Source organism: Ictidomys tridecemlineatus, chromosome 1 (genome assembly GCF_052094955.1).
Source record: "Ictidomys tridecemlineatus isolate mIctTri1 chromosome 1, mIctTri1.hap1, whole genome shotgun sequence".
NCBI lineage: Eukaryota > Metazoa > Chordata > Mammalia > Rodentia > Sciuridae > Ictidomys > Ictidomys tridecemlineatus.
In genome coordinates, this window is record NC_135477.1 from 147,464,246 (window position 1) to 147,489,674 (window position 25,429).

The window sequence follows — 25,429 nt, forward strand, 5'->3', positions numbered from 1 at the left end:
TAAAGAAAAAGCTTGATACTTTGTGCAAGGAACAAGTAATGCTTTGTTCTGATGGTTGAGTCAAAAGGTGGGAAAATCTCTTACTTTTCCTTTTTTATATCATTTGTTTTCCTCAATATTGCCAGAATTATAATCTAGTGTTCCAACACATCTTAACCAAAGAAAGTGACATTCCAGTTTTATATTTTTTTCATTTCATTTTTTTCATTCGACTCCTTGCTATTTACTTTTTATTTATTAATTTTTTAATTTCAAAGAAACGTCTGAGCCCTCAGTTTTATCTGGCAATATAAGGACATTATTTGGATTATTTTGGTAATTGATGCAGACAGATTTTCTGTCCTGCTAGGGTTTACTGTCTAGGTGGGAAGACAGACAAATCACTAAATGGTCACAGCACAAGGCAGAGCACACAGAGTAGCTGAGCACTCTGTGGAGGGACATGCAACTCAGACACAGAGTCAAAGAAGCTCTCTCTGGAGAAGAGACTTGTAAACTAAGACCTGGAAGATAAGCAGGTGTTAAAGCAAAAGGATCAAAAAGAGGAAGAATATCTAAAGTAGATGGAATGTTGTATGCAAGAGCGAGGGGTGGCATCCTGCAGAGAGAAAACTAAAATCTGGGTTTATTCCCTCTCAACTCCAGAAATTAGATTTCAAAGAAAATCCTTGCAACATCTTGTCTTCAGTTTAGTTTAGGACAATGCAAGTTCTAGGTATGCTTATGAACATAGGACTAGCCTTTTTGCTCTGGAGGAGTACGTTGGGCATAATCTGAAGTTTGCTAAGAGGCTGTGTTCATTAGTATACCCCGGACCTGCTTATGGCTACCTATGTAAGCAAAGAATCACAGATGGAAAGAATCAAGCTTTTCTCTGAAAAAGGCTGCTCTTGACACAGAGCAGTGGGACCTTCTGAGTTGAGGCATGGAAGAAAGCCTGCCTGGAAGCAGTAGTAGTTTAAGCCTGACCTGTGTCTCGAGTTCCTGTGGAATGCTTTAGAAGTTAGAACTGATTTCTGAGCTTTGAATGTTTTATGACTCACATTTGGTGGGCTAACTCTGGTGATCAGCAGTCACCATGTGAGCAGTGCATGAGCCTAATCTGGCATCTTGGGGCATAAATGGTTGATCTCGGGCAATGGTTGTCTGATCTGGTTTTGCTTCCCCTTATGGTAGATAATGTCCATCTGAGAGTTGTGCTCCTGTGTGCTCATGCAGGTTTTGATGATCTATCCTCTCCCCCAGAGTACATTGTGAGGAAGTAAAAAGCACTATGATTATTAGTAATGGCAAAAATTGTTGATGGCATACCATTAGTATCATTATGAAATTCCTTCAGGCCATGAGTTAAAAAAGTTGTTCTCCGAGTATGAAAGCTAGAACAGAGCAACAGCATCACTTGGGAATTTGTTATAAATTTATATTATCAACCCTACTCTAGACCTGCTAAATCAGAAATTCTGAGTGGGGGACCACAGTTTGTGTTTTCACAGCCCTTCAGGTGAACCTGATGCACACTGAATTTTGGGAACCATTGGGTGAATAAGACAGGTTGCAGGAAACAATCCCGTGGCTTGTATTGGCTGCCTGTGGCCTCTACCCTTTTCTCTCTGCTCAGGAAAATGTATTGGGGTGCAATTGAGTGTACTGTGTCATACAGTAACAGTGTGAATGTGCCCAGTTATTAAAATGTGTAAACTACAGTTCGCTCTGGTATTTTAATTCTTATTTAGTGGTGGCATGTGACAAGAGTCTCAATAATGGGGATGTGCCACAGTTAGGTACGCACTGCAGTTCTGTTAATGAATGCAGTCAGAGTGATGGCTTTCCTTTTATTCTGATTTGTTATATATGACAGCAGAATATATTACAATTCATATTACACATATAGAGCACAATTTTTCATAATTCTGGTTGTACACAAAGTAGTCACACCATTCATGTCTTCATACATGTACTTATGGTAATGATATCCATCTCATTCTACCCTCTTTCCTACCCCCATTCCCCCTCCCTTCCCCTCCTTCCCCTTGCTCTATCTAGAGTTCATCTAATCCACCCATGCTGCCCCCCCAACCCCATTATAAATCAGCATCTTTATATCAGAGAAAACATTCGGCATTTGGTTTTTTTTTTTTAGATTGGCTAGCTTCACTTAGCATTATATTTTCCAACTCTATCCATTTACCTTCAAATGCCATGATTTTATTTTCTTTTAATGCTTAATAGTATTCCATTTGTATACATACCAAATTTTCTTTATCCATTCATCAACTGAAGGGCATCTCGGTTGGTTCCACAGTTTAGCGATGGTTTTCCTTTTTTTGACCTGCAGTAGGAAATGCCATCTGGAGGACACACAGGTGTCCTGGCTATTTCATGACATAGCATCCTTGCTATGGTATTTTCTGTCCTGTTTACAAAAATACACTAGTTGTAACCCACTGAATTGATTTCATAACCCACTAATGAAATGTGACCTACATTTTGACAAACAGATGCAATGACCTGTGTTTTCATGGGCTACGGACCTAGTCTTCAGAACAGGAGGGGTAGGGCCAGCCTCAGGTCTGTGTCAGGTTGCCTGCAGTTTTAGCCTCTCTTCTGCCACCCCTACATGGGTGACCTTGGGCCCTTGTTCTCTGAGCTTACTCCCCTCATCTGGATGATAATGTTTGTCTCACAGGGTCATGGTGACAAGTGAATGACGACACACTTAACACTGCCCGACAGTGATAGTGACTGCTGTACCTGTGGAAATAGCCACTGTTAGTGCCATTTTTCAAAGCATCATCAGTTAAATAAGTTTTGTGATAACCATCACACATATACTATTGTACAAATATTTTTTTCTATACTGCAATGAGTGTGCCCTGCAGGCTAGACATTTAGAAATACTTTTAAATAATAATTTTTTTCTTAATGCATCCAAATCTGCACTCTTCTAAAATATATTCAAGTTTGTTTCACTGTAAAATTGAACTTCCCATCCCAGTCCTCCAGGACACTGAGATTGCGGAGGATGCTTAAGCTTAATGTACCCCCACCATTGCCCCAACTAGGGTATTTTGGAACTATAGAACTTGTGGTTGTGTTTCTGTAGGAAGATGCTTGTTAGCTTTTTCTTTAATATTCATATATGTTGATGACTAGGGGCAGCATCTTCACATATGTACCTCTGTAAACTGTGAGCTCAGATAACGCTCAGCCCCTGGGCACTAAGCATGTAGAAGAACCAGGGATAGATCACCCATTAATCTGGTGTTAGGAAGACCCAGCTAATGTCCCCTTGTCTTTCTGGAGGTCATGATTGTGGTTGGTGGCCAAGCACCCAAGGCAATCCGCAGCGTGGAGTGCTATGATTTTGAGGAGGACCGGTGGGATCAGATTGCAGAGCTTCCATCCAGGAGATGCAGAGCCGGTGAGTCCCCCAGTCTAGCAGCTGCGTTTTCCTGGCTGGTTAGTACCCTGTGTTGGAAGTCACACAGTGCTCCTTAGTTCTTCAGACACCTGTGTGTTTCAGGCTCCCTTGCCTTCCCTACCTGCTCGGTTTTGGGCTGTCCCTTCTCCCATCAGTTCTTTCCTAGTTGGGAGAGTAAGCAAATTCAGGCATTTGCTTGAATCAAGCAAAATTAGAAAAGCAAATGGGAAAAGAAATCCAGTGAGCCCCACAGTGACCCCCAGGTGTCTGTAGTCGGAGATCGTCTTCTGTGGTGAGTTATGTGTTGTCTGCCTGCTCCCACGTTATCATGCAACAACACGCTCAGCCAGCCACCTGATCTAACCTTCGTGCCTTGGTTTCCTGTGCCTCAGGTGTGGTGTTCATGGCTGGCCACGTGTATGCTGTGGGCGGATTTAATGGCTCCCTGAGGGTGCGGACTGTGGACGTGTATGACGGTGTGAAGGACCAGTGGACGTCCATTGCCAGCATGCAGGAGCGCCGGAGCACACTGGGTGCGGCCGTGCTCAATGACCTGCTGTACGCGGTGGGAGGCTTCGATGGCAGTACTGGTAGGTCCAGGACCTATTCCCTCCCCATCCTCACCTGGGTACACCCTCCATGCAGCCTCATTTTGTCCAGCCAGTTGCTGGGCTGATATCTGTCCTTCTGCAGCACTGCCTCAGCAACACACACATCCATGTTACTCAGCTTTCCTCTGGGATAGTTATAAGAAGAAGATTTATTTTGGCTTATGGTTTTGAAGGTCAAGTCCCTGCTCAGGTCACCCTTTGCTTTAGGACTGTGGTGAGGCAGCACCTCATGGAGGGAGCACATGGCCAAGCAAACCTGCCCGCCTCATCACCAGGCAGCAAAAGGGAACAGGAAGTGGGACCCACACTACCATCAAGGGCACACTCCTAGTGACCCGGAGACCTCCTTCAAGGCCCCTTCTGCTGAAGGTATCCTATAGCACTGATCCAGGGACCAAGCCTTCAACAATGGGCCTTTGGGGGCAATAGGAACCAAACTACGGCACCATCCTTCCTTACCCAGCTTTTGGAGCCATAGCCAGGCCCCCAAAGAATAGGAACATATTCATACAGACTATGGAACTCTCCATGTATGATCTCTAGGGCTCTGGGAAGGAGCCTCCACTCAAGTGTCCCTAGTCTGCACCTTCTACTGAACAAATAAGGGAACAAAGGCTCAGCAGTGGGAAGAAGCCTGGCTCAGGCCACACTGGCAGCCAGGCTTGTCCATTGCCCTTTCTACTGCCCCACTGAGCCTCACTAGACTGGGCTACCACAGGTGGACTCCTTGCTCCTGGATTTTACCTTGCTTCAAAAATTTCAGTCTGAACCATTAGAAGACATGGACTTGGAGAGAAGATCTCATCTGTACTCATACTGCTGGGTAGATGTCTCTGTAGAAACCAACTCACTAAAATAAAATAGTGTTCTTCAGCCACAAGGGAAGAAAAAGTAAAAATACAATATTTTTTACTTCTCGAAAGTTTCATTTATGTATTCACGATTTGGTGATGTTTCTCATTCTTCATGTTGCTTCACAAAGTCCATGGTCTTTAGCTTTTCTGGAGGCTATGTTTATTGAGCAGAAGGGATAGCGGTACATTGAGTCATTTAGGACCTGCTTTTTTGGTTCTAAGTAGAAAGTCCAACTATACTATGGCTTTAAAATAAAGCATTTTTGTTTTATTTTTGAGAAACAAAAAAAGGAGTTCCTGACTTGATCTAATTGCTCAAGGAAATTGGGGCCAAGTTCCTAAGATTCTCTGGGCCTTTTTTCCTTCTAATCACAATGTGGCTGTTCTATTTCCAGCCAATACATTTGTGTTCCAGGTAACAAGAAGCAAGAAAGAGTGATACCTATCTCAGAAAAGTAAAGGTTATTTCAGAAATCCCAATGAGATTTCTACTTAGATATCATTGACTTGGTCACCCCTAGCTGCAAGGGAATCTTCAAAGGCAAGTTTTTAACTTTCTAGCTCCGGAGGCAGAGGAAGACCAGGGAAAAGGGGGTTGGAACAGGGGCTCGATGAGGCAGCCTCACGTCTGGAATCAAAGCATTCCTTTCTGTGAGTTCAGTGACTTATTTACCTTGGCAGAACAGCTCAGGCACACCCCTGTCCACTCATAACCCGTCCTCTGAGTCAAGTCTTAGTGTCCCCTCAGGTGGCCACTGCAGTTGTGTTTCAGGGAGTCATCAAGGGCCACATGGAGAGGCAGAGGTGGCACCAGGCCACGCATGCAGGTCTGCAGCCCCCAGGTTTGGACTCCCCACTGTCAGCGGAGGCCTGGTGCCGCAGAACCTCACGAGTCTCTTGTCTCCCAGGCCTGGCGTCGGTGGAAGCCTACAGCTACAAGACCAACGAGTGGTTCTTTGTGGCCCCGATGAACACGCGGCGCAGCAGTGTGGGTGTGGGCGTTGTGGAGGGTAAGGAGGCAGCAGTGGGCGGCCAGCCCTACCCTGGTCCCCAGACCTTGTGCTGGGTCTGGCATCGTGCTCGATGCTCTAAAATGGCTCCGTTTTTTCAGATCACTGCTGAATTAGGAGCCATTGTTCCTGATTTAACAGAAGAGGGTGGTTGAGACAAGGGAGGTGAAGCTTTAGCCCAGGGCTGAGAGGTGTTTGATAGGGTTGGGGAAAACAGGAAGAGCCCAGAGGAAATGCCATCCTGTCTCTGTCCACTTGTCAACAGCTCTGCTGAGGGTAGGAACCCAGAGTCCCCACTGTGGTGGATTAATTTTCTTGGATTAATTTTTAAAAAATATTTTGTTAGTTGTTCATGGGACTTCATTTATTAAAATATGGTGCCGAGGATTGAACCCAGCGCCTCACACTTGTTAGACAAGTACTCTACCACTGAGCTACAACCCCACCCCCTATTGAACATTTTTCTCATATGTGCAAACATGGCACATTAAGCAGAGCCTCTTCTCAGGTCTGACAACTCTCTCCGCAGGGCAGTTGGAAGTGTGCGGCGTGAGGCAGGAGGCTGGCTGGGGGCCTGGCCAGACAGTGTGCAGTTGTTTGTAAATTATCCATCTCTCATTTTATTCCCAAAACTCTTCTGAAGAAGATAGGCAGAACTAAGAGTTTCTCCACTCTCTCCAGATGGAGAAACTGAGTCCCAAAGAGTTTCAGGGATGAGCTGCACACCGCAGTGGTAGGGAACTGTGCAGCCAGTCCTCAGCCTGTCTCCCAGCTCCAGCCCAATGCTCTTCCACTGTGCTGTGCTATCTCTGCTCCTTCAGACCATTAACAAGTGCTAATGGGTAGGAGTTTTACAAATATGTGAGAATTCAACGTGCCAAGGCATAAAGTATTTTTTGAACCAAAAAGGCTAGAGTTTATGGGATATCATTGGCCCATTAGCCTGTCCTGATGCATGGGGACAACTGGAAGATTTCTTCACTTGGACGTGTATACAGATGTGTGTTCTCCTCTTCTCTTCTCTTCTCTTCTCTTCTCTTCTCTTCTCTCTCTCTCTCTCTCTCTCTCTCTCTCTCTCTCTCTCTCTCTCTCTCTCTCATGCACACAGCAAGAACACGCCCATGTACACATGCTTTGGGCAGAGTGGAATATGCAGTTAGACAATAATAGAAATATTCTTTTTCTGTACTGGTTTGCATAGTTTAAATTTTCATTTAAAGCTATTTTAACACACAAAACAAGTCATCTTAAGTGACTACAAGGATTTTTTTTTTCCTCCAACCAAGATAAATTGTTTCCTGCAGTCTCATCCTCTTGGTGGAACAGAAATTGATTTATCTGCCAAATCTAAGTGCTTTGTCTAGCCACCTTCCCATTCCCCCCTTGTTCCTCAGCCAGGAATATGAAACAATAGACCAGGGCTTAAAAATAGCAAATCCCTGTTAATAGAGTCAAGGAGAAACCTTGAGTGGGTATTTTTTTCAGCTGATGCAGGGTTGGAATGGCTGGTGGGGGTTAGAGGAGGTGCCTTAATGGTAGTAATTTAGAATACTCCCCTTGACAAAGGCTTTTGTGAGCATGTTCTGTGTGTGGAAGAAGCACTGTCTTGGAGCCTGCCCTGTGGAGGTGGAGGACAGATTGGAACTCACTTTTCTTTCCCCTCCTGAATGTGAAGCTTCGTGGGCTGTGAGTCACCTGGGGCAGCAGTGGGACTAGGTGTGGAGGCAGAAATGCAGCTCTGTGCATTGTCTGGTTTGCTCCCCTCCCTCGCATCCTCTCCTGCACGCTGTGGAGTGTAAAGGACACTGAGAAAACATGGAGGAAATTAGGATAGTTTCCCCTGGCTTCTTGGAAGAATTTCTGCTCAGGAAAAGAGAGTATTAGGATCAGAGTATAGGCAGAAGCTCCCCAGCAGAGTGGGGGTGTGTTAAAGAAAGGTCACATTGAACCAGCCACACCATGTGGGTGGCCTGGTTTTTTTTTTTTTTTTTTTTTTGTTGTTGTTTTGTTTTGGTTTTGGTTTTGGTTTTTTTGCTTTGACTTTGGTGAGGGCTGAACGGCGCAGGAGAGGTCTATTTTTTTTCAGAAGTGTCAGTGGAGAGGACTCTGGGGAAGAAAACAAAACCAGGCCCAGTGACAATAGAAGAATAATTTTACATTTCTTATATACATCAGTAACCCTGGTGGTAGGGTATAGTTTTGAGCCTAAAAATTTAACTTCACGTATTTATTTCAGGTTTTCTCATTTTTGTTGTACTCTTATATAAGCATATAATGACCCCCAAAATGTATTGATTAAATAATCCTGTCAAAAAGATTTGCATTTGGTAGTGTTTACTCAGCCTATAGCTGGTTTTCAACATCCTTGTTCTGTAACTCATGCTCCCCGCCCCCCAAGATCAGGTGAAGTAGGGTTACTTCCTCTCCCCTACAGAAAGGGCTGTCCCATTGCATTCTAAGACTAAATATTAAATCCAAAAGGTTCAAATCTCTGTTGTCAAGCAGCTAGAATACCAATTTTCTGCTCCTTTGTCCCATCTTGCTCCTAGTCCCTGGCCCCAGGAAGAAATGATGCTATTGGGTAATAGCTTTGTGGTATTTTATTTTAAAAATAGATGATGGTGCTTCAGGGCCCTCATGCATGGCTTGGAGCTCCTAGCGTTGCCTGCACAAAAGTCCAGCCACCTCAGCCCAGAATCTACATAGAGCACTCCACACACAAGCTCTGCCTGTGAAAATACGGAAAGAACAGAAACAGTGGCTATGTGCTGAAGTCTGGGCTCTCATTGAAGAAGATTTTTCCACATTTATCCCATCTGTTATTGGAAGCCGTTAGCCAGATGGTTAGCCTGCTTGGTAATAGCCGAGAGCCCTCCAGCTCTCCATCTATCCAGTACAGGTGCTCTGTTCTAGAGAAGCATTAACCTAGTTCACCAGCAAGAATATGTTGAGCCTGGTGGTGCCAAGTCATAGGTTCAACTGGGTCTTTGGAGTTCTTATTTAGAACGAGGTTCAGAATTGCTTCTAGAGAGCTCAGGACTTAGGAGCAAGTAGAAGGCAGAAATGTGAAGACGGTTTCCCCTGCTGGGGACATAAGCTGGCATTCCTCTGGAGGAAGGGGGCCCAGTAGTCTAAAGTAAGAGTGCCCTATGGGTTAAAGGTGGGTGTCAGCCAAGCTTCGGTGCCCTGCTAGCGTCCCTGGCATTATCCTCATCCTCTTTGTCTGTTCCAGGGAAGCTTTATGCCGTTGGGGGTTATGATGGGGCCTCCCGCCAGTGTCTGAGCACCGTGGAGCAGTACAACCCAGCGACCAACGAGTGGACATATGTGGCTGACATGAGCACCCGCCGCAGTGGTGCAGGTAGGGGAGTCCCAGGGTGCAGACTGGCTGCTTGGCGCACAGCCAGGTCTGGAGCCCAGTGACATAACCTTACATTTTAGTTTACTTTTCTTCTTTTTTTCCTTCTACTGTATATAATCCCATTAGCACCTTTGCAGCTACAGTGCTTGTAAGTGCACCTTTCCCAGAGATCCTTTTGCTAGAGAGTGGAAGAAATAATGTTCTTTATCATCACCCTGTTTGTTTGGAGGGTCTGTATCTCCTCAAAGTGAAGGCTTACTAGGGACCAGGCACTGTCATAATAGGCCCTTTCTGTGCCTCAGTATTATATTTAGTCAGCGTAACCCTGAACGGCAGATACAATATTGGTTATATTACAATATTGATAATATTGATTCCACTTACCAGATTTTGGAAGTAAGTCTACTAAGGGTTGAATAATTTGTCCAAGGTCATAAAACTAGTAATTGCCAAAGTTGGAATTCTCTCTCCAGAGTTGTCTTTTAACCCCTAGATTAATCACGAGAGGCTCATTCCTGTGAGGTAGTAGGACAAGCACCCAGACTTTAGTGGACACAGCCCAGCCTGCCTGTCTGAAATCCCTCTCTTGAGGTTGGAAGTCTTCACATCTGGAAATAAACCTGTGTCCCTCCCTCATCCCCCCTTTGCCTCACATCTACCCCCTTCCAACATGGGAAGAGAATGACTTCCAAGTGGTTTTCCACTAGTGCTTCTGCGGTCCTTTGGGCTGTTTCAGGAGCTGTGGCAGCAGTCCCTCTTTCCCTGCTTGGTCTCTCCATGTTCCTAGAGGCCCCAAGAAAAGGACTAGGCGGTAGGCAGAGGCCATGGATGCAGTTCCTCTGGTGTGTGGCTACTGATTCCCAGCCACAACTCAAAGTAACCATCTGTTCCCCCCTCCCCCGCCTCTCTCTCCCCTCTTCCCCCACCCCCTCTGGGATGTTCCTGTTTGGAGTGCTATTTTCGGGAGCTTGCCTCTGCTGATCCTGACAGATCAGCCCTTCCTGAGTGTGGAGCAGATGCCTGGCAGTTAGGAAACTTGGGCTTCAGTGCTGGCTCTGTTCTAACTTGCTCTGTGACCTTGGATAAGACCCCCTCCATTTCTGATCTTCAGTTTCTCAGATATGAAATGAGTGGGTTGGAGCAGATGTTCCTTAAGGACCAGTTCAACTCACAGATCCCATGATTCTTCCCTTCCATAAAACTCCTGTAGTAACTTAGGATTTTTAGTGTCCATACATTATACTTCCCAGAAGTCCTCTCCTGTTCTCCAGGCATGAGAGCAGGTGCTCAAGGCTCACACATGTATGAACAGCGGGTTATGCACACTGTCCTGCTCGGCTGTTCTGAGGAAGCTCCCCAGGGGAAAGTGCTGAGGCAGATCTCCTGAAACTAGGACTTCTCACCTGCCTCTGAAAGTTCACGCTCATCCATGTGGATGAAGTAACCTTTGTCTGTAAGCTGCTTAGAAGGTTACTGTTGAGTGGATGTTACTAAGCCCTGATACTGCCTTTTAAACCTAGGTAAAAGACCCAGGATTATGTCATCCCAATACCTTTGTCCCTAGGAGACACAGTGACCTTGACTTAGGGAATGAACTCTTTGCTCAGATTATTGTCGCCCTGGCTGCTTCGCCCCTGGCAAGTCTCACCCCCTACTTGGGAACCCACATACTTGTCTTAGGGGTGTTTTTTGGTGGCTGAAGGCCCAGAGACCAAAGGCCCTGTCTTCCAGATGCCTGAGACCCTTGCAGGTACCCAGGCTGGGCTCTAGATACGGGAAACCTCTGCATCTGAGTTCATGGATCAGGCCGCCCACGAGTGCCTGGAAGACTGCTTCCTTCCTCAGCAGGGTATGGGCAACACCAAAGGATGTTTAGGGGAAAGGAGGCCATCTCAGGGTTCCAGGGGTAGCAGTTCTTGCCCACCTTGGAGGAAGGGAAGGTGGAGCTGAGGAACCCATTTGACTTGCTAGGCCTGCATCCATTAGCTAGCCATCGCCAGTACAACAGCTCCATCTGCTGTTAGTTTAGGGCAATTGCTAGGGACCACTAGTTTGCTAACCTAATTGCTGAAGGGAATTTTACACACTTTGTCATTCAAATGTCTGCTGAGGACTTAAACTACCTGGCACAGGGAACAAGGCAAGGATAAGACAGTTCTCTGTCCATATGAAGTTTATGTTTTATAAATTTAGTTCTTTAATTTGAAACCTGGCTACACATCCTAATTACCCATGGAACTTTTCTAGGCTCTTGACCAGTGTGTCTGGGAGTGAAGCCCTAGAACCTACCTTCTCAGAAATCCCCCAGCTGTTGGAGATGCAGCCTGTCCTCCAAGGGGAGTAGTCCACAGGCATTTCTGACCCATTCCATACCCCTTCCTTCATAAATGGGAAAACTGAGGCCCAGAAAGGAAAGGATCACTCAATGGAGGAATTAGAGGCAGGTCTAGAACCCAGGTGTCCTAGTCACCAGGCCAGTTGCTCTTTCTAGGTGCCACCACCCTCCTTTATTGATTTTTGTCTCCTTGAATGTATTAAAGGATTTTAAAAGGTTGCACTGAAGCTTGTAAATGATGCCTCAGGCTGGCCAGCTCAGTGCCTTGTCTAATGCCCTCTGGCATCCAGGAGAGAAGTGGGCAGAAAAACAGCTTCTGCTTAAGACTATGAGGGATGTCTCTTTGGTAATGATCTTAGCACACTTACTGCATGTCTAGTTTCAATTTTTAACCCTTTGACTCGATTATTACAATGCTGAGTAATGCAACAGTTTTGGAAGGCAAGGCATTATAGGTAGGCAAAAAAGAAAGAAATGTGATTTTACTCCCCAGAAATAACTACTTTGAATGTTTGGGTGAATTTCAGTCTTTTTTTTATGTTTTTAAAACAGGAATGGGGTCATATTTGCCGTATATTTCAACATTTCCATGTTGGCAATCTCTTGAGGAGGCGGGAAGGGTATCATTGTATCTGTTTTACAGATGAGAACACTGAAGTCCAGGGAGATAAAACAGCACTCCCAAAGTCACCTGCTGGTGGTGACCATCTGGGGCTGGACATCAGGCCTCATGGTGTCTGGTTCCTATAGCCAGCCTAAGGCCGGGACACTGCTCTGCCTTTCAGGGGTTGGGGTGCTCAGTGGACAGCTGTATGCCACAGGCGGCCATGATGGGCCCTTGGTGAGGAAGAGTGTTGAAGTTTACGATCCTGGAACAAACACCTGGAAGCAGGTGGCAGACATGAACATGTGCCGACGCAATGCAGGTAATGGGACGTGGGAGTCCTAGGCCTCTTCGCTCTGCACGTAACAGCTCTCCATGAGAGGAAGAGGGGAGAGATTCTCAGCATCTCAAGCTGAGCTTGAACATTGAATAGGGAGGGAGTATCCATCTGCTGGGCAGGCTCTATCTGAGGGGCGGGGAGAGCTCAGGACACAAAATACTTGCCACAGGTCTCTGCATTTAAATGCACAAGGGTCGTCATCCCCCCCACCCCGTCCCCCCATGAACGGTGATTATTTTACTGCATGCAGTTGACAGAAGCAATGTCAACTGTCTCCTTCCTTACAGGGAAAGGTGGGCCCTTGACTGTTCTCCAGGAGAACCACTTCCTTTATTCCCTTCTTTGTACTTCCTGTGTCTCTCGTCCTTTCTTTCCCTTCCACTGTTCCTTCCCTAGGGGGTTTAGATGTGTATCTCCAGGAGCCTGAGAGTCCTGTCAAGCTATTTCCTTTTGGAGTTTTGTCCTTTTGGTCATGCCTCTGTGCTTTGGGAAAGCATCAGCTGAGCCCACCCTCCCAGGCTGGAAAGACAAACAGGTTTCTTTCAGGCAGAATTATTACCTTCATTCTCACATTACCTGTTTGCTAAACCCATTTGTGGCTGACTTGTTGGAAGTATAAACGGAGGGGAAGTTTACTGATTTACTCAGTGCCTGAGTCTGCTGTGATTTAACTTGGCATTTGATCTTAAGCCACATGAGCAGGGAATTACAGACCCTAAGGCAGGATCTGAAGTCTGAGAAAAAGTTTAAATGTAAACAGGAGTATATGCAAATATTCACATATAGATATTTCTGTTAATAACAAATATGGAGTCACACTATAACACTGTTTTATAACTGCTTTTAAAAGCTCCCTTCACCATCTTTCATCAACATCCTATGAGACACTGAATTTGTTTACATAATTTTCTTGTCTTAGAGTTTAAGTAGTAGTTTGGTTATTGTAAATGGTTCTTGTAGTTAAATCAATGCACATATTTAAAATTATTTCTTATAATAAAAGGTGAAAAGTGGAATTTTGAGTCAGAGGGAGCACCTGTGCATTCAGGAAGGTGGTCCATTTTATTCTCTCACTAATATTTGAGAGTATCCTCACCAATGCTGATACCAACACTACTTTTTAGGGCATCATCTTAGTTATACATTCTTAATCTTTAGTCCCCACTTCTTGAGACCTTGCCCTGCAACTGGTTTACTCTGAGATTAGGAGTAATCTAATCCCATTAAGTAATCCCATTAAGGATTGGAGGGGAGCCTGGACCCTGGGAATGGTGTGTGAGTTTAGAACCCTGTCTTGTGAAGGGGTTACAGACACTGCCATTAGCACCACACAGGGGAAAGCTTACAAGCAGAGAATTAGTAGCATGTACAAAATCACTCAACTGTTTTGTTCTCCAGCTTGCGGGGCTGGGAGGTCTTTGTGCTGGGTGCTCAGTATTCATTGAGAGAACTCACAATGCTCTATCAGAAGGGATGGAGGGAATATCTGAGGGACTGTGTGGTAGTGAGAGAAATAACTGTTAGGTTAGGGGATCCTCAGAGCCTAGTAGTGGCTGTTGGCAGCATGTGCGGCCTCTGAGCAAACCCAGACCTGCAGAGCTGGATCTCCGTGGTCCCACCATGTGTGAGAAAATGAACCTCCAAGGCAGCCAGCATGCATCTGCTGCAGATCCAGGTCTCTGGTGCCCTAATGTCTCCAGTGACTTCTGTTTGACTCCAGGGGTCTGTGCAGTGAATGGGCTCCTGTATGTGGTTGGAGGAGACGATGGATCCTGCAACCTGGCTTCGGTGGAGTACTACAATCCTGTCACGGACAAGTGGACACTGCTACCAACCAACATGAGTACTGGCCGGAGCTATGCAGGTCTGTGTTCCAGCTCCACCCACCCTGGGCTGGGGAGGGGAGGAGGAGATGTGAGCTTGCTTAACTTGGGACTGAGTGCCTCCTCCTGGGGTGGCAGGTAATTGTCACATTGTTATCACTCCTTCACTCTGTGCCCAGGAAAGATGCTGATAATTAGCCTGTCCCCTGTGAACCTGAATGTAGCCTTAGCATTCTTTTTGTAGTGTTTCAGGGAGCTTCTTCCAAATGATCTGCACTGCCACAAAACACTTTAGAGTTTCATTGCCATTCCTGGCTTATTTTGTACCAGGCTCCCAGGTGGCACAAGTACAGTTCTTGCTCTCTGGAAGTTGAGTTGGAAAGATAAGCCCTATCTACACAGAACAGGGGAAATACAAGATGAAGTACACATGAGTTATGAGTGGAATGCCCTGTACATCTTTATTACCTGATAGGGTAATAAATTGAGAATTGGCAGGTTCGGGACCTCCACCTGGAGGAGATTGGCTCCATCAATCCTTAACAGTGGGTCACAGTGACACAAAGAACTGCCCTTTGCTGGAAGCCCCTCTCTGTGCCATGGGAGGGTGTGTTAGGTACAGTGTACACATTTACCTTCTTCTTTTCCATCCACCCTAAGGCTGAATGGGACTGTATCCTTCCATTTTACAGATAATAAAACCGAGCTTTGAGAGTTTAACTTGGCAAAGGCCACAAAACTAAAACTAACATTGGCAAAGTCAGAATTGAGTCTTGGGATTGACTTCTAAGCTATACCCCTTATACTACTCTGGCTCAGGATTGGGGTAAGAGGTCAGTGGGAATAATGGTAGGCTGATGTGGAGTCTACCTATTTCTTGTGGAGTGTGTGTGGGGTTTGCTAAGGTACAGGGGCTGGGGAGACATCAGGGTTGATATTGTAAAAGTCCAGGTTCTTTGGGGAGACAAGCAAATGTATAGCCACGATGTAGCCCAGCTCCTGAATCTGGTCTCCAGAAACTGGAATAGTTAGGCCAGACACTTACTTATTGAGCACACACAATGTACCAGATATTCATCCTGAATATTTATAAACATTTTCTCATTCAGTCCTCATCTGGACTCCATTGGTATCAGGCAGGCTCCAAAGGGTTTTATCACATTCTTTCAGCACAAGGCTCCTATTGCAATGAATTTCTTTCACTTTTTTCCTCTTGTAGGGTTTTTTCTCACCTTATGAGAAAAAATTATGTTTTTTTGTTGTTGTTTTGTTTTAGCTAAATAGGAAAGATTTTAGAAGCATTTTGTTCCTAGAGCGATTCTGTTCCAATGGCTAATTATGAAAATCAGCACCAGGCTGAGCAGGCTGTTTTCTAGGATAAGACATTGAGACACTGGTGGGATCTCCCCTTGGCTCTACATGGGCCTTAATGAGAGAGGAGGGCTTCACTATGGCTGGTGAGAATTTCCTACATGTACTGAATATTTCATGTGCCTGTTTTCACTCTCTACCTACACCAGATGTAGGTGGGAAGCAGACAAACAAGCATGTAATTTTGTGTTCAATCCCATGCCCCAGTGAGTCTCAAAGTCTGGGGACATTCTCAGAAAAGTAAAGATTCAGAGAGTTATTTATTGGAATGTTAATTATTTAGCAAAAAAAACAAGAACTACTTAATGTCTTCCATAAAGAAAATACTTAATCTTTGGGCTATTTTTTCAGAAGTGTATTTTTAATGTCATGAGAAAATATTTGTGACAGGTGTTCAGTTAAAGAGGGCTGGGCAGTGTCAACCCTATTCAGTCCTGTAGCTCTGCCTTGGGGCAGTGGTGGGCTTGAACAGGTACTGCTTCTGGGAATGGATAATGGAGTCAGATCTGAACTTGAATCCTGGCTCTGCCGCTAGCCCTGGGTCTCTGGACCAGGTATTCAGTCTGACTTAACCTCTGTTGTATCACTTGTAAAATGGGAACAAAACTACACTGAGCCTCTGAGGGCTGTTGTGAGAATGAAATGGGATAATATGTGTACAGTGCTTTGCACAGCGCCTGCCTGGCACCGAACACCTCTCAGTAAACAAATGTGAAGCTAAGAAATAATCATTACGCAAATTAGAAGCTAGGAAATAATCCAAAAAGATAGTGGCAGTTGTTTTTGTGTGAAAGGCTGAAAGATTTTTTTCTTTGTGTTCTACATTTTCCATAATGAGAATATATTACTTTTATAATCAAAAGAGAATGCTTATATAAAAAAAGCAATACAGGAGCCTGCTTTAAAAAAATGTTACCTGCTGGGTGTGGTGGGCATGCCTGTAATCCCAGCAGCTTGGGAGGCTGAGGTAGGAGGATTATAAATTCAAAGCCAGCCTCAGCAGCTTAGTGAGGCTGTAAAGCAACTCAGCAAGACCCTGTCTCTAAATAAAATATAAAAAGGGCTGAGGATGTGCTCAGTGTTTAAGTGTCTCTAGGTTCAATCCTTGGTACAAAAAAAAATCAAATCAAAAAACAAAAACTACCTTATGAAAGAGTTGTCCAGGGTGGAGGTGAGATGTTGTCAAGGTCATATAGCATGCCTTTTTCCAGACTCAGGATTCTCTGCTTCCACGCATCTTTATTGTCACCATTATCCAGGAAAGGATATTTGGCAGAATCTCTTTTATGGGGTATCCTGGGCTTTCTTTTAGCAGTGTTCTCTTCAACCAGAACATTTTATAGTTGTGAGAATATGTTAAAACAAGGCTCCCATAACCATCTTATCTGTAGACACTGTTTAAGTTAGGATTTTGTTTAGCAGCAGGTGCCAGAAAAACTGACAGACTGTTGCTTGTATAAGAAAGGAAGTGTATTTGTCTCGGGTAGGAAGAAATCCACAGTTTCACTGGTGGCCCAGACTGTCACTGAAGAACCAGGTATCTCCCTCCATTTTCCTTTGCCAGCTTTCTCATAGCTTGACCTTGCATAAGCATCCCAGGAAGGATGAGGACAAGTCCAGGCTGCAACACTGGCTGACTTGCATTCACAATGTCATTGGCCACAGCTGGACCACCTGGCACTTCCAGCTGCAGAGTAGTCTGGGAATCTAAACATGTAACTGGCTGGTGTCTGTGGCAGAGGACTTGGTCTACGGTGTTTTTCATGTAGCGTCAGTCTACTACGGAGAGATTGTAGGTCACACGTGGATTCACCAAGTCGTACTCTTTCACCTTTTACCAAGTTAGGTGCTGAAAGAATTTAAAGAATTTAGCACTGGAAGAGCCTCTTGGTAAGAAGACATTAAATAGTGTGGGAACTGGGTGTAAGGAGGTGACTGGACTTGGCTTAAGGCCACAGTGCAGGATGACAGGTGGCAGAGCTAGGGTTACATTCAATATTTTTTTTGCTTCCATGAAGTCAGTCTTCTGTTCTTCCTAATTCATTTCAGTGTCTTCTAAAATCAGACAAAAATCACTTCTCTGTGGTGACACAGATACAGAGCTGTGCAGGGCCTCTGTATTCTCAATGAGGGTGCTGCCTGCAGATTAGCTGAGATGTCTCAGATCTGGATGATCTTTGTGATGGTGTAGGATGAGTCCACCCACCTGCAGTGTTTGAGGGACTGTGCCCGTGGGTTTAAATGTCTTGCCAGGACTTGGCTGTTAGAGTGGGAAATAGCTGAGTGCTGGGAGCCCAGGTTCACAAACCCTTTAATATTTGGATAAAAAGTGTACCCATTTCCCTCAGCTGTCTTCCCTGGGACTCTGAATAACTTTGGAGAAGCTAAGGTGATCACTTTCTTCCCCTTTCATGTTAGGTGTTGCTGTGATCCACAAGTCCTTGTGACCCAAACTCCCACTGCTAGGAGACGGAGGAAGGAGCAAGTGCTGCCTGTGACTGGGAGCCTGGGGACCGTAACGACTGGATTCAACTCACTGGGAGGGTCCGAGATGGTGTGAGCAGCACCCTCTCCCACCAGTGCAGCCTCTTGCAGCATGGACTTGGGTGACCCACCTCCCTCTCCCCCAAGGTGCTTTGGCCTCCACCCTGAGCAGCGGAGTTCCTGACAGCCTCAGCAGCACCTTTGGGCTTTTTTTCTTGTTTCTACAGAGACAACAGAGAACCGTGTGTGTGTGTGTGTGTGTGTGTGTGTGTGTGTGTGTGTGTGTGTGTGTGTTGTGTGTGTGTGTAAAACATGGTATTTCTCTCGGCTGGGGTATGGGGATGTGTGATGTGTGATCGTCCCACTGGATTTCTTTACTACTGATCCCTTCACCATGCTAAAACTCAAAATCACAGAAACCTCTCTTCTGGATTTGTCCCATGGAAACCCCAAGACTACCATAGCTGCTGTCTTCTGGGGATCCACTTGGATAGGCTGGGCATGTCTTGGAGTAATCGGCCAGGGCAGGGCAGTCCCCTGACCGTACCTGAACAGGTGACTTGACTACTGTAGCTCTGGGCCTTTCTTGAAGCTGCCATGTCCTCTGGGTACCAGGCTAGGGAGCAAACAGAATCTGTGCTCCTCGCCAGACATTCTTCCTCAGGCTCTCCTCTGGGAAGGTGAGAATGGCCCAGTCTTCATATCTGGGCCTCTGATCTTTGATGTCATGGATTCTGGGTTTGGAAGATTTTGTGTCTCTTCCATAGGGAAAACAAATTCTTCAGAGAAGCCCAGGTATCACACTGGAGAAAAAAATAGACAAGGAAAAAAACAAAAACAAAAACAAAAAATCAAAGTGGTAAGGATTCAATCCCAGCCCACAGTGGTCTCAGAAAGGGGTCTGACTTCTGGGTTTCTCAGGACAGGACAGCCCCCATGTATACTTATCATTTGGGTCTCATTATTCACAGCACCAAATTATACTGACAAGTGTTCCGATTTGGAGGATAAGTAACAGGTCACCCTTCCATCAAACCCAGAGATAGTTCTGTCTTTGTGTTGGCTGGGGTCATATGATTGGGATGGCCATGAAGGACTTCAAGGAGTATACCCACTGGTGTCAGCCCTTGGACTTTGTGACAAGGGTCAGGTCTGTCTCATGCTTGTCTCCCTTTTCTTGTGCTCTCCTTCCAATTCAGGGTTTGTGCCTCAGCCTTCAGGACACCCTCCCTCTATGCTTCTCTTGTGAGGGGGGAGATGGCAGTGGACCCTAGATTTGAGATCTCTTCCCAGGACACTTGCGTTTTAAAAGAGGAGTTTGATGAGAGCTTTGCTAAGTCATTGGTCAGAATTATCAATGATAGAATTTCAAGCATCTGGAGTGGCATATTTGAGGGTGCAGGGGGTCATTTGTACTAAAAAACAAAACCTTAAAGCCATGCAGTTTCCAAGCTAGAAAACTATTCATGTTGGAATTGTGACACTGACGTTTTGTGTCTTGAATAGTCTCACACTTTAGGAGCTGGGTTAACCTTTCCTGATGTCAGGAAGCCAAGGGACTTTATGAAACCTGATGTTGGCTTTCTGATACAATTGTGCTTCTTCCAAGCAGATATTCCAGGAGATTGGCACCCCTCTGTCCCCTGCCCTTGCAGTTAGAAACCTAGGACTCTCCCCAGCTAGTTGACCACTTTGACTAGGACTCTCTCCAGGTAGTATATTTATTGTGCGCTCCTGTACAACACTCCTGTAGTTGAAATTTCTCTTCCCAGTATTTAGCAAGTGTTATTTCAGTGAGATGTTTGGAGAGCATCAAGGTACCCAGGAGATTTTATAGCCTTGGTAAGAGGATATTTTAGTACAGCTTGGGTGGAACTAGAAGATGTTTCCGGAGGAATCAAGGCATGCTTGAGTTAGGTGCTCTGGTCTTACCCAGCAGGGATTTGTCTCACAGCAGGGATGGCTGTGATTTTCAGAGCTCTGCCTATCCCTGGGTTGGAAGTTGATAGAATAAACTTTTTATTCCAAATGTCCTTCCTCTCTCTCCAAAGAAGTTGTTTGGGGGACGGTACGTGTAGTAAGAATGAGGTTGAGGTATGCTGTTCACCCAAGCCCTCCAATCAGAAGAGAGGCGAATTCCCATCCCCTCTCCCACCACCAAGAAGCTAGACATTTGTGCTTACATGGAGAAGGCTAGTTTGTATGTGTCATCTTCCCAGAAAGATCCCTCCCCTGAAAGCTAGTCAGCTGTGTTTTCTGCCTTTGGGTTTTCGCTGTTGGCCCCACCTGGCATCTCCCTGCCTAGGAGGCACTGTCCCTGCTGGCAGTGTTGCTGAGGCGTGTTTATTTCATCCTCATGCATCCTTTCTCATGGGGACTAGGACACTGGCATGTCACTACCAAAAAGCCACTCTTCTGTGGCTGCCCACAGATGCCATCCTGAAACTGCTGTCTCTTTATCCCCAGGTATTATTCTTTCCCCACAGTGGATACATCAGACTGACTTTAAGTCAGTGCAGGTCACATGGTAGGTGACATCTCCCCCTTCCCACCCCCATTGGGGTGGCCACTACTGCTTGCAAAAGCAGCTTTGCCAGTGGCATATCTGGAATCTGATTGCAGTGGGGAAATGGAATTGAGGCCCAAGGTTAGAAGCAGCTTAGACGCCACTTGGATACTGATTTGGACAGTGTAGAAATCAGCTTGTGAATTCCAAAGTTATTTCTCTTAAGTACCCAATGGCATCTCTTCATCTCAAAAGTTGCAGTATTATGCAAATGAAGTGACCTCATTTTCTGCTATGCAATAAGAATACTTAATTCTATTTCATGACAAGCCAGTTGCAATATCCCCTCAGATGCTTTCTGAGCTGTCTTACTTTGGTATCTGTTGTGTAATGTTTGTATATTTCTGAGCCAGATCCTTTCAAAGATTGTCTTTTTATAAAATTGAAGCTATAGCTTTCAGGCTAAAATTTTAATGTAGATATTTTTATAAGATCATTTTTCAAATATCCGACTTGCTTTTTATTGTCCACCGTGATGAAATGTTATGTTCTGTACTTCATTCAGTCTCACACACAATCTGTACCTGTTGCTGTCTTTCCTTTGTTTCTCCTCCTCCTCAAACAGATTTTCAGGAGCTCCAGGTAGATGGGCCTCCATTTTTATACCATATTCAAGGGAAACTGTTAAATTTAAATGCAATTGGGCTGGGATGTTGCTCAGTAGAGTGCTTGCCTAGCATGCATGAGCCCCTGAGTTCAATCCCCAGCACCAAGGGGTGGGGGGAAAAGAAACTGCAGTCACTAGTGTTTCTTAAATTGCTAGGGCCTAATGTTAAGCTTAACTTAGCACTTACCCAACTATACTGCTTGTCTGTCTGTCTGTCTAGCTGTTTTTTTGGAGTCTGCTTCCTGAGGGGTGAGGCTGGGTTGGCCCACCTCTTGGTAGCTCTTAATGTCTGGTACTGAGCCTGGCCCACGGGCATGGAACAACAGCTGCCGGGCAGGCCACACTCTTTGAGTTTTCTGGGTCCAGCAGACCATTCCTCATTCTGTTCTGTTCTCTTATTCTTCTGAAACTTCCAGGACCTAAGGTATTTGCTGCCAGGTCTTTTTTGGAAGCATCTGTCCCTGTCTCACCTGGAGGGGTCCACCATGGTCCCTAAGAAGAACGTGTTCAGCATGCGCTCTGCAGTTGCTCACGCTATACTTGGGACTTATCTCCCGAGCTGTGTCTCCACTCCAGGCTCTGTTTTGTGTTTTTATCTAACATAGCCTCATGGTTTTTTTTTTAAACATTTATTTGTATTGTTGTTGGGACAGGTGCCATTTAAATCACCTCCATGCTCCCCATTTGCACCTCGTTGGATCAAGTTGGGAGGCTGAGCACACTCATATTCCAGTTAGGTGGAGTTTTTGAGGCTCTGTTTGCCAGTAGAAGCAAGGAGGTTGGAATGTATATTTTTTAAGTGTTTGCACTATTTAGAGTCCTGAGCCCCTTGTATTCAGCTGTGTTGTGTATCTACTGACCAAGCAGGAGAGCGGCAGCACTTCCGGCATCTGGGAACAAAAGAGGCTTCTTCCAGGGTGGATAATCACAACCTCATGACCTTGTTCAACCTTTGTCTTGGGACTCAGTGACTGGGATGCACCATCAACTGGCAGGAATGCATGGGACTATGGCATTTGCAGAAACAAATTGCCCTAGGGCTCTGTTCTTGCCTTTGGTTATGAGATTGTAAATTATTTCCCCCCTTTTCAGTGGCAATAAAGGACTCTTGTTGGACTTTGTGTTTAATTTGTACATGACGTGTGAAATACTTTCTTTGAAAGAAAACTCAAGACACTGAATATGTATGTCTGTGTGGGCTCTTTGTCTCTGCTTGTCACAGGCAACAACTGGATCACTGGCACCCCACACAACATATTGCACAGGTAAGGTCCTCGATCCGGTCTTCTCTGCATGGGTGTTAGGAACTATATATCTTGTAAAAGAACAATGTCATATGCTTGATCAGTTACAGTGATAGTTGGAGAAACATTTCCTCAAATGTATTATTTTAACAGGGAATCAAGTTCTGGTTCCCCCATATTGTGTGTTTCACTTTAATAAACTAAACTATGAGAACCTTTCTTGGTATTTCCTTTCTATAGCCAAGCCTTCCACTACGTCTCAGACATGAAAAAGACTTATTCCTGCATGTCTTCAGATTTAAAGATTTATCCGTTTAAGATCTGCTGGGCAGGGTCTGGGTTTTCTTGGTCTCTGTTGCCCGGTCCTGGCACAGACCCACAAAGACCTTCTTTAATGAGGCCTAGACAGGACAGTTCCTTTGGGAGCTGCAAGGTGGTTTGGGCAATGGCCGTGACTGGCAATCATTGGTAATTGGGCCTGGAGGGGAAGGTGCCAGCTACACTGGGTACTACTTTGTGGAGGATGAGCCTCTTGTGAAGTAGATGTGGATGGTTGTCTCGGTTGTGACAGCAGACCCAGGCTCCTTCAGATTGTTGGAGGCACTGTCTTTCAGGTGACAGATGGACTGCACAGAGGGCTCAGGCTCATATGCATGCAGGAGAGACCCTAGGTGTGAGTGGGAGCCTCTCAGCCAGATTCCTCATTTGGGGAGTGAATTTCACACACCAGAGGGCACAGCCCACTTGACTTAGTCTGCACCCCTTGTTCCCAGCACTTGGCCTGCATGCAGAAAATAGGAGGAGGGAGGACAGACATGTGAGTGTGGCTCAGGCATGGTGGCTTCCTCTGCCCCACCTCCTCTCCCTTCCCTTGGCTGACCTGACCCTAGCCTCTGCTCTTTCACCCCTCCAAGGGGTGAAAAGGTGAACGGAAGGTGGGAGGCTCAGCCTAGTCCTGTGGGTAATGGGCAGGGCACTTTGTGTCCCCACAGGGTAGAGGAGGGCCAGAGAGGAGAGTCCATTTATCTGTGGGGGTGTTGTGAGCAGTGGAGCAGACCCAGAAAGAACCAGCTAGCTCCTTGACCCATCCATCTGAGAATCACCGTAAGAGGGCCTGGGCTGCAGCTGTTTCATTAGCTGATAATGCTAATACATAGCTGCTAATCATAGCAGCTATGTATTAGCATTATCATTAGTATTTACTGTGCATTTACCGTGTGCCAGGCCCTGTGCTGAGCACTTCAATTCCAGTTTATCACATACCTCATGGAAGCAGATGACATGACACCATTTTGCTCTAATTCAGTGCCACAGGGTCCCATTAACAGATCCATGAGAAAAGGTGCAGGCTCCCTCCTATTGAGGCTGTTGTTGAGATGTGTCATTCTTAAATTCTGGGTGCATTTTGGAGTAGGGGGTTGCTAATGTCTGGCCCTCAAAGGCTGCTCGCTGGAGATCTTGACTTTCCCTCTTAGGGGTCAGAGTCTTCCACTGATCCAGAGTGGAAGGAAACCTTGTTCATAGCTGTGTGACCTGCAGGACATCTTTTACCCTCTTTGATTCCTCATCTATAAAATGAGGATTTACTCCACTTGCTAGGTCCTGTCCTCGTTCCCATTGACAAGCAAGAGATGAGGCTCAGAGAGGCCAAGGGATAGAGAGAGCTGAGGTTTGAACCTCCATCTTCCATAGCAGTTTCGACCACTGTAATACCTGTGTTTTTAATCTCCCAGACCACTGGGTCCTGCCAATAAGCACATGATGTTCTGACAAATCCTCTAATTGTAAACATGCTAAGGGATGGAGAATTTGGCTTTAGACTTTTTCCTACCCTCCCATTCCCACTTCCCAGCTGCCTCTAGGAGAGACACCATCTTCCCTAGTGCTGGGGGTATCATCCTTCCTTTTCAGTATGTCCAACAAATACTGATTCCTTCAACAAAAATAGATTCAGAGCCCACACTGTGTGTTGTACCAGGCACTTGAGAACCAACTGCCAACAAAGCAGATGGCTCTGAGGACACGGAGGTTAGAGGGCCAGGCAGCCACGGTGTGGTGTGCCAGTGGGATGTCCCCAAGAGACGGAGTCATGGGGAGCAACAGAACAGACAGACCCAGGCCTGGGGTAAACGGTGTGAGATGGGAGGGGGCTGGGGGGACACAAGGTGCCCTCCCCATTAACCACAGCACTGGGCTGAGCCTCCCACCTTCGGTTCACATACACACACAAACGTCAAGAGACAGAGAACAAAGAACACCCATTCAGAAATACAGATGCAGAGGCCCACAGAGACAAAAGCAACAATCTTTTTTTTTTTTTTTTATGTTATTACTGCATTATAGTTCTATAGAATATTGGGGCCATTTTGACATAATCACACATGCATGAAATATAATTGTCTCTACTTTAACCCCTAGTGCTTCCCTTTTCACTCCCCTCCTGTCTTCCCCCTGTTTCTCTTCCCCTGCATTTCACAGATCAGTATGGTAGTTCATATCAGAAGCTTTAGAGCCTGGAGACAGGAGTTCAGGCCTGAATTCCTGCAAGGGTATCCTGTGGATTAGTGCCCTGACCTGTAAAACATGGGCAATGTACTGGTTTATGGGCACTGGAGAAGATGAAGATGAGAAATCTTGAACAGAAGGCAGCCACTTCCCATTCCAAGACAGGCCCTGGGCAGGGGCAGCCCTTGGAATGAGGCTGAGTGTCCTGTGTTGGCTGGAGAGGTACTGATGGCAGGCAGGCCTGGGGTGCTGGGGCCTGTGAAGGGGAGGTATGGACGAGGAAGAGGACCAGC

General features: G+C 45.8%; 1 protein-coding gene across 5 annotated transcripts in view; it reads left to right on the forward strand.

The window, feature by feature from the left end:
• The window catches only part of Klhl3 (kelch like family member 3), a 107,868-nt gene extending 85,365 nt beyond the window's left edge, over window positions 1-22,503 (forward strand). For 4 of the 5 annotated variants that reach the window (XM_040272217.2, XM_005333208.5, XM_078048884.1 and 1 more), the window contains 7 exons: window positions 3,304-3,421; window positions 3,814-4,011; window positions 5,795-5,896; window positions 9,129-9,257; window positions 12,378-12,518; window positions 14,257-14,400; window positions 18,149-22,503. In XM_040272217.2, the coding sequence (XP_040128151.1) occupies window positions 3,304-3,421; window positions 3,814-4,011; window positions 5,795-5,896; window positions 9,129-9,257; window positions 12,378-12,518; window positions 14,257-14,400; window positions 18,149-18,177 (861 nt within the window). In that variant the 3' untranslated portion in view covers window positions 18,178-22,503. The remainder of the gene's footprint in view (window positions 1-3,303; window positions 3,422-3,813; window positions 4,012-5,794; window positions 5,897-9,128; window positions 9,258-12,377; window positions 12,519-14,256; window positions 14,401-18,148) is intronic. The other variant, XM_021731611.3, reaches the window with a different exon arrangement.
• The last annotated feature ends 2,926 nt before the right edge of the window (window positions 22,504-25,429 follow it).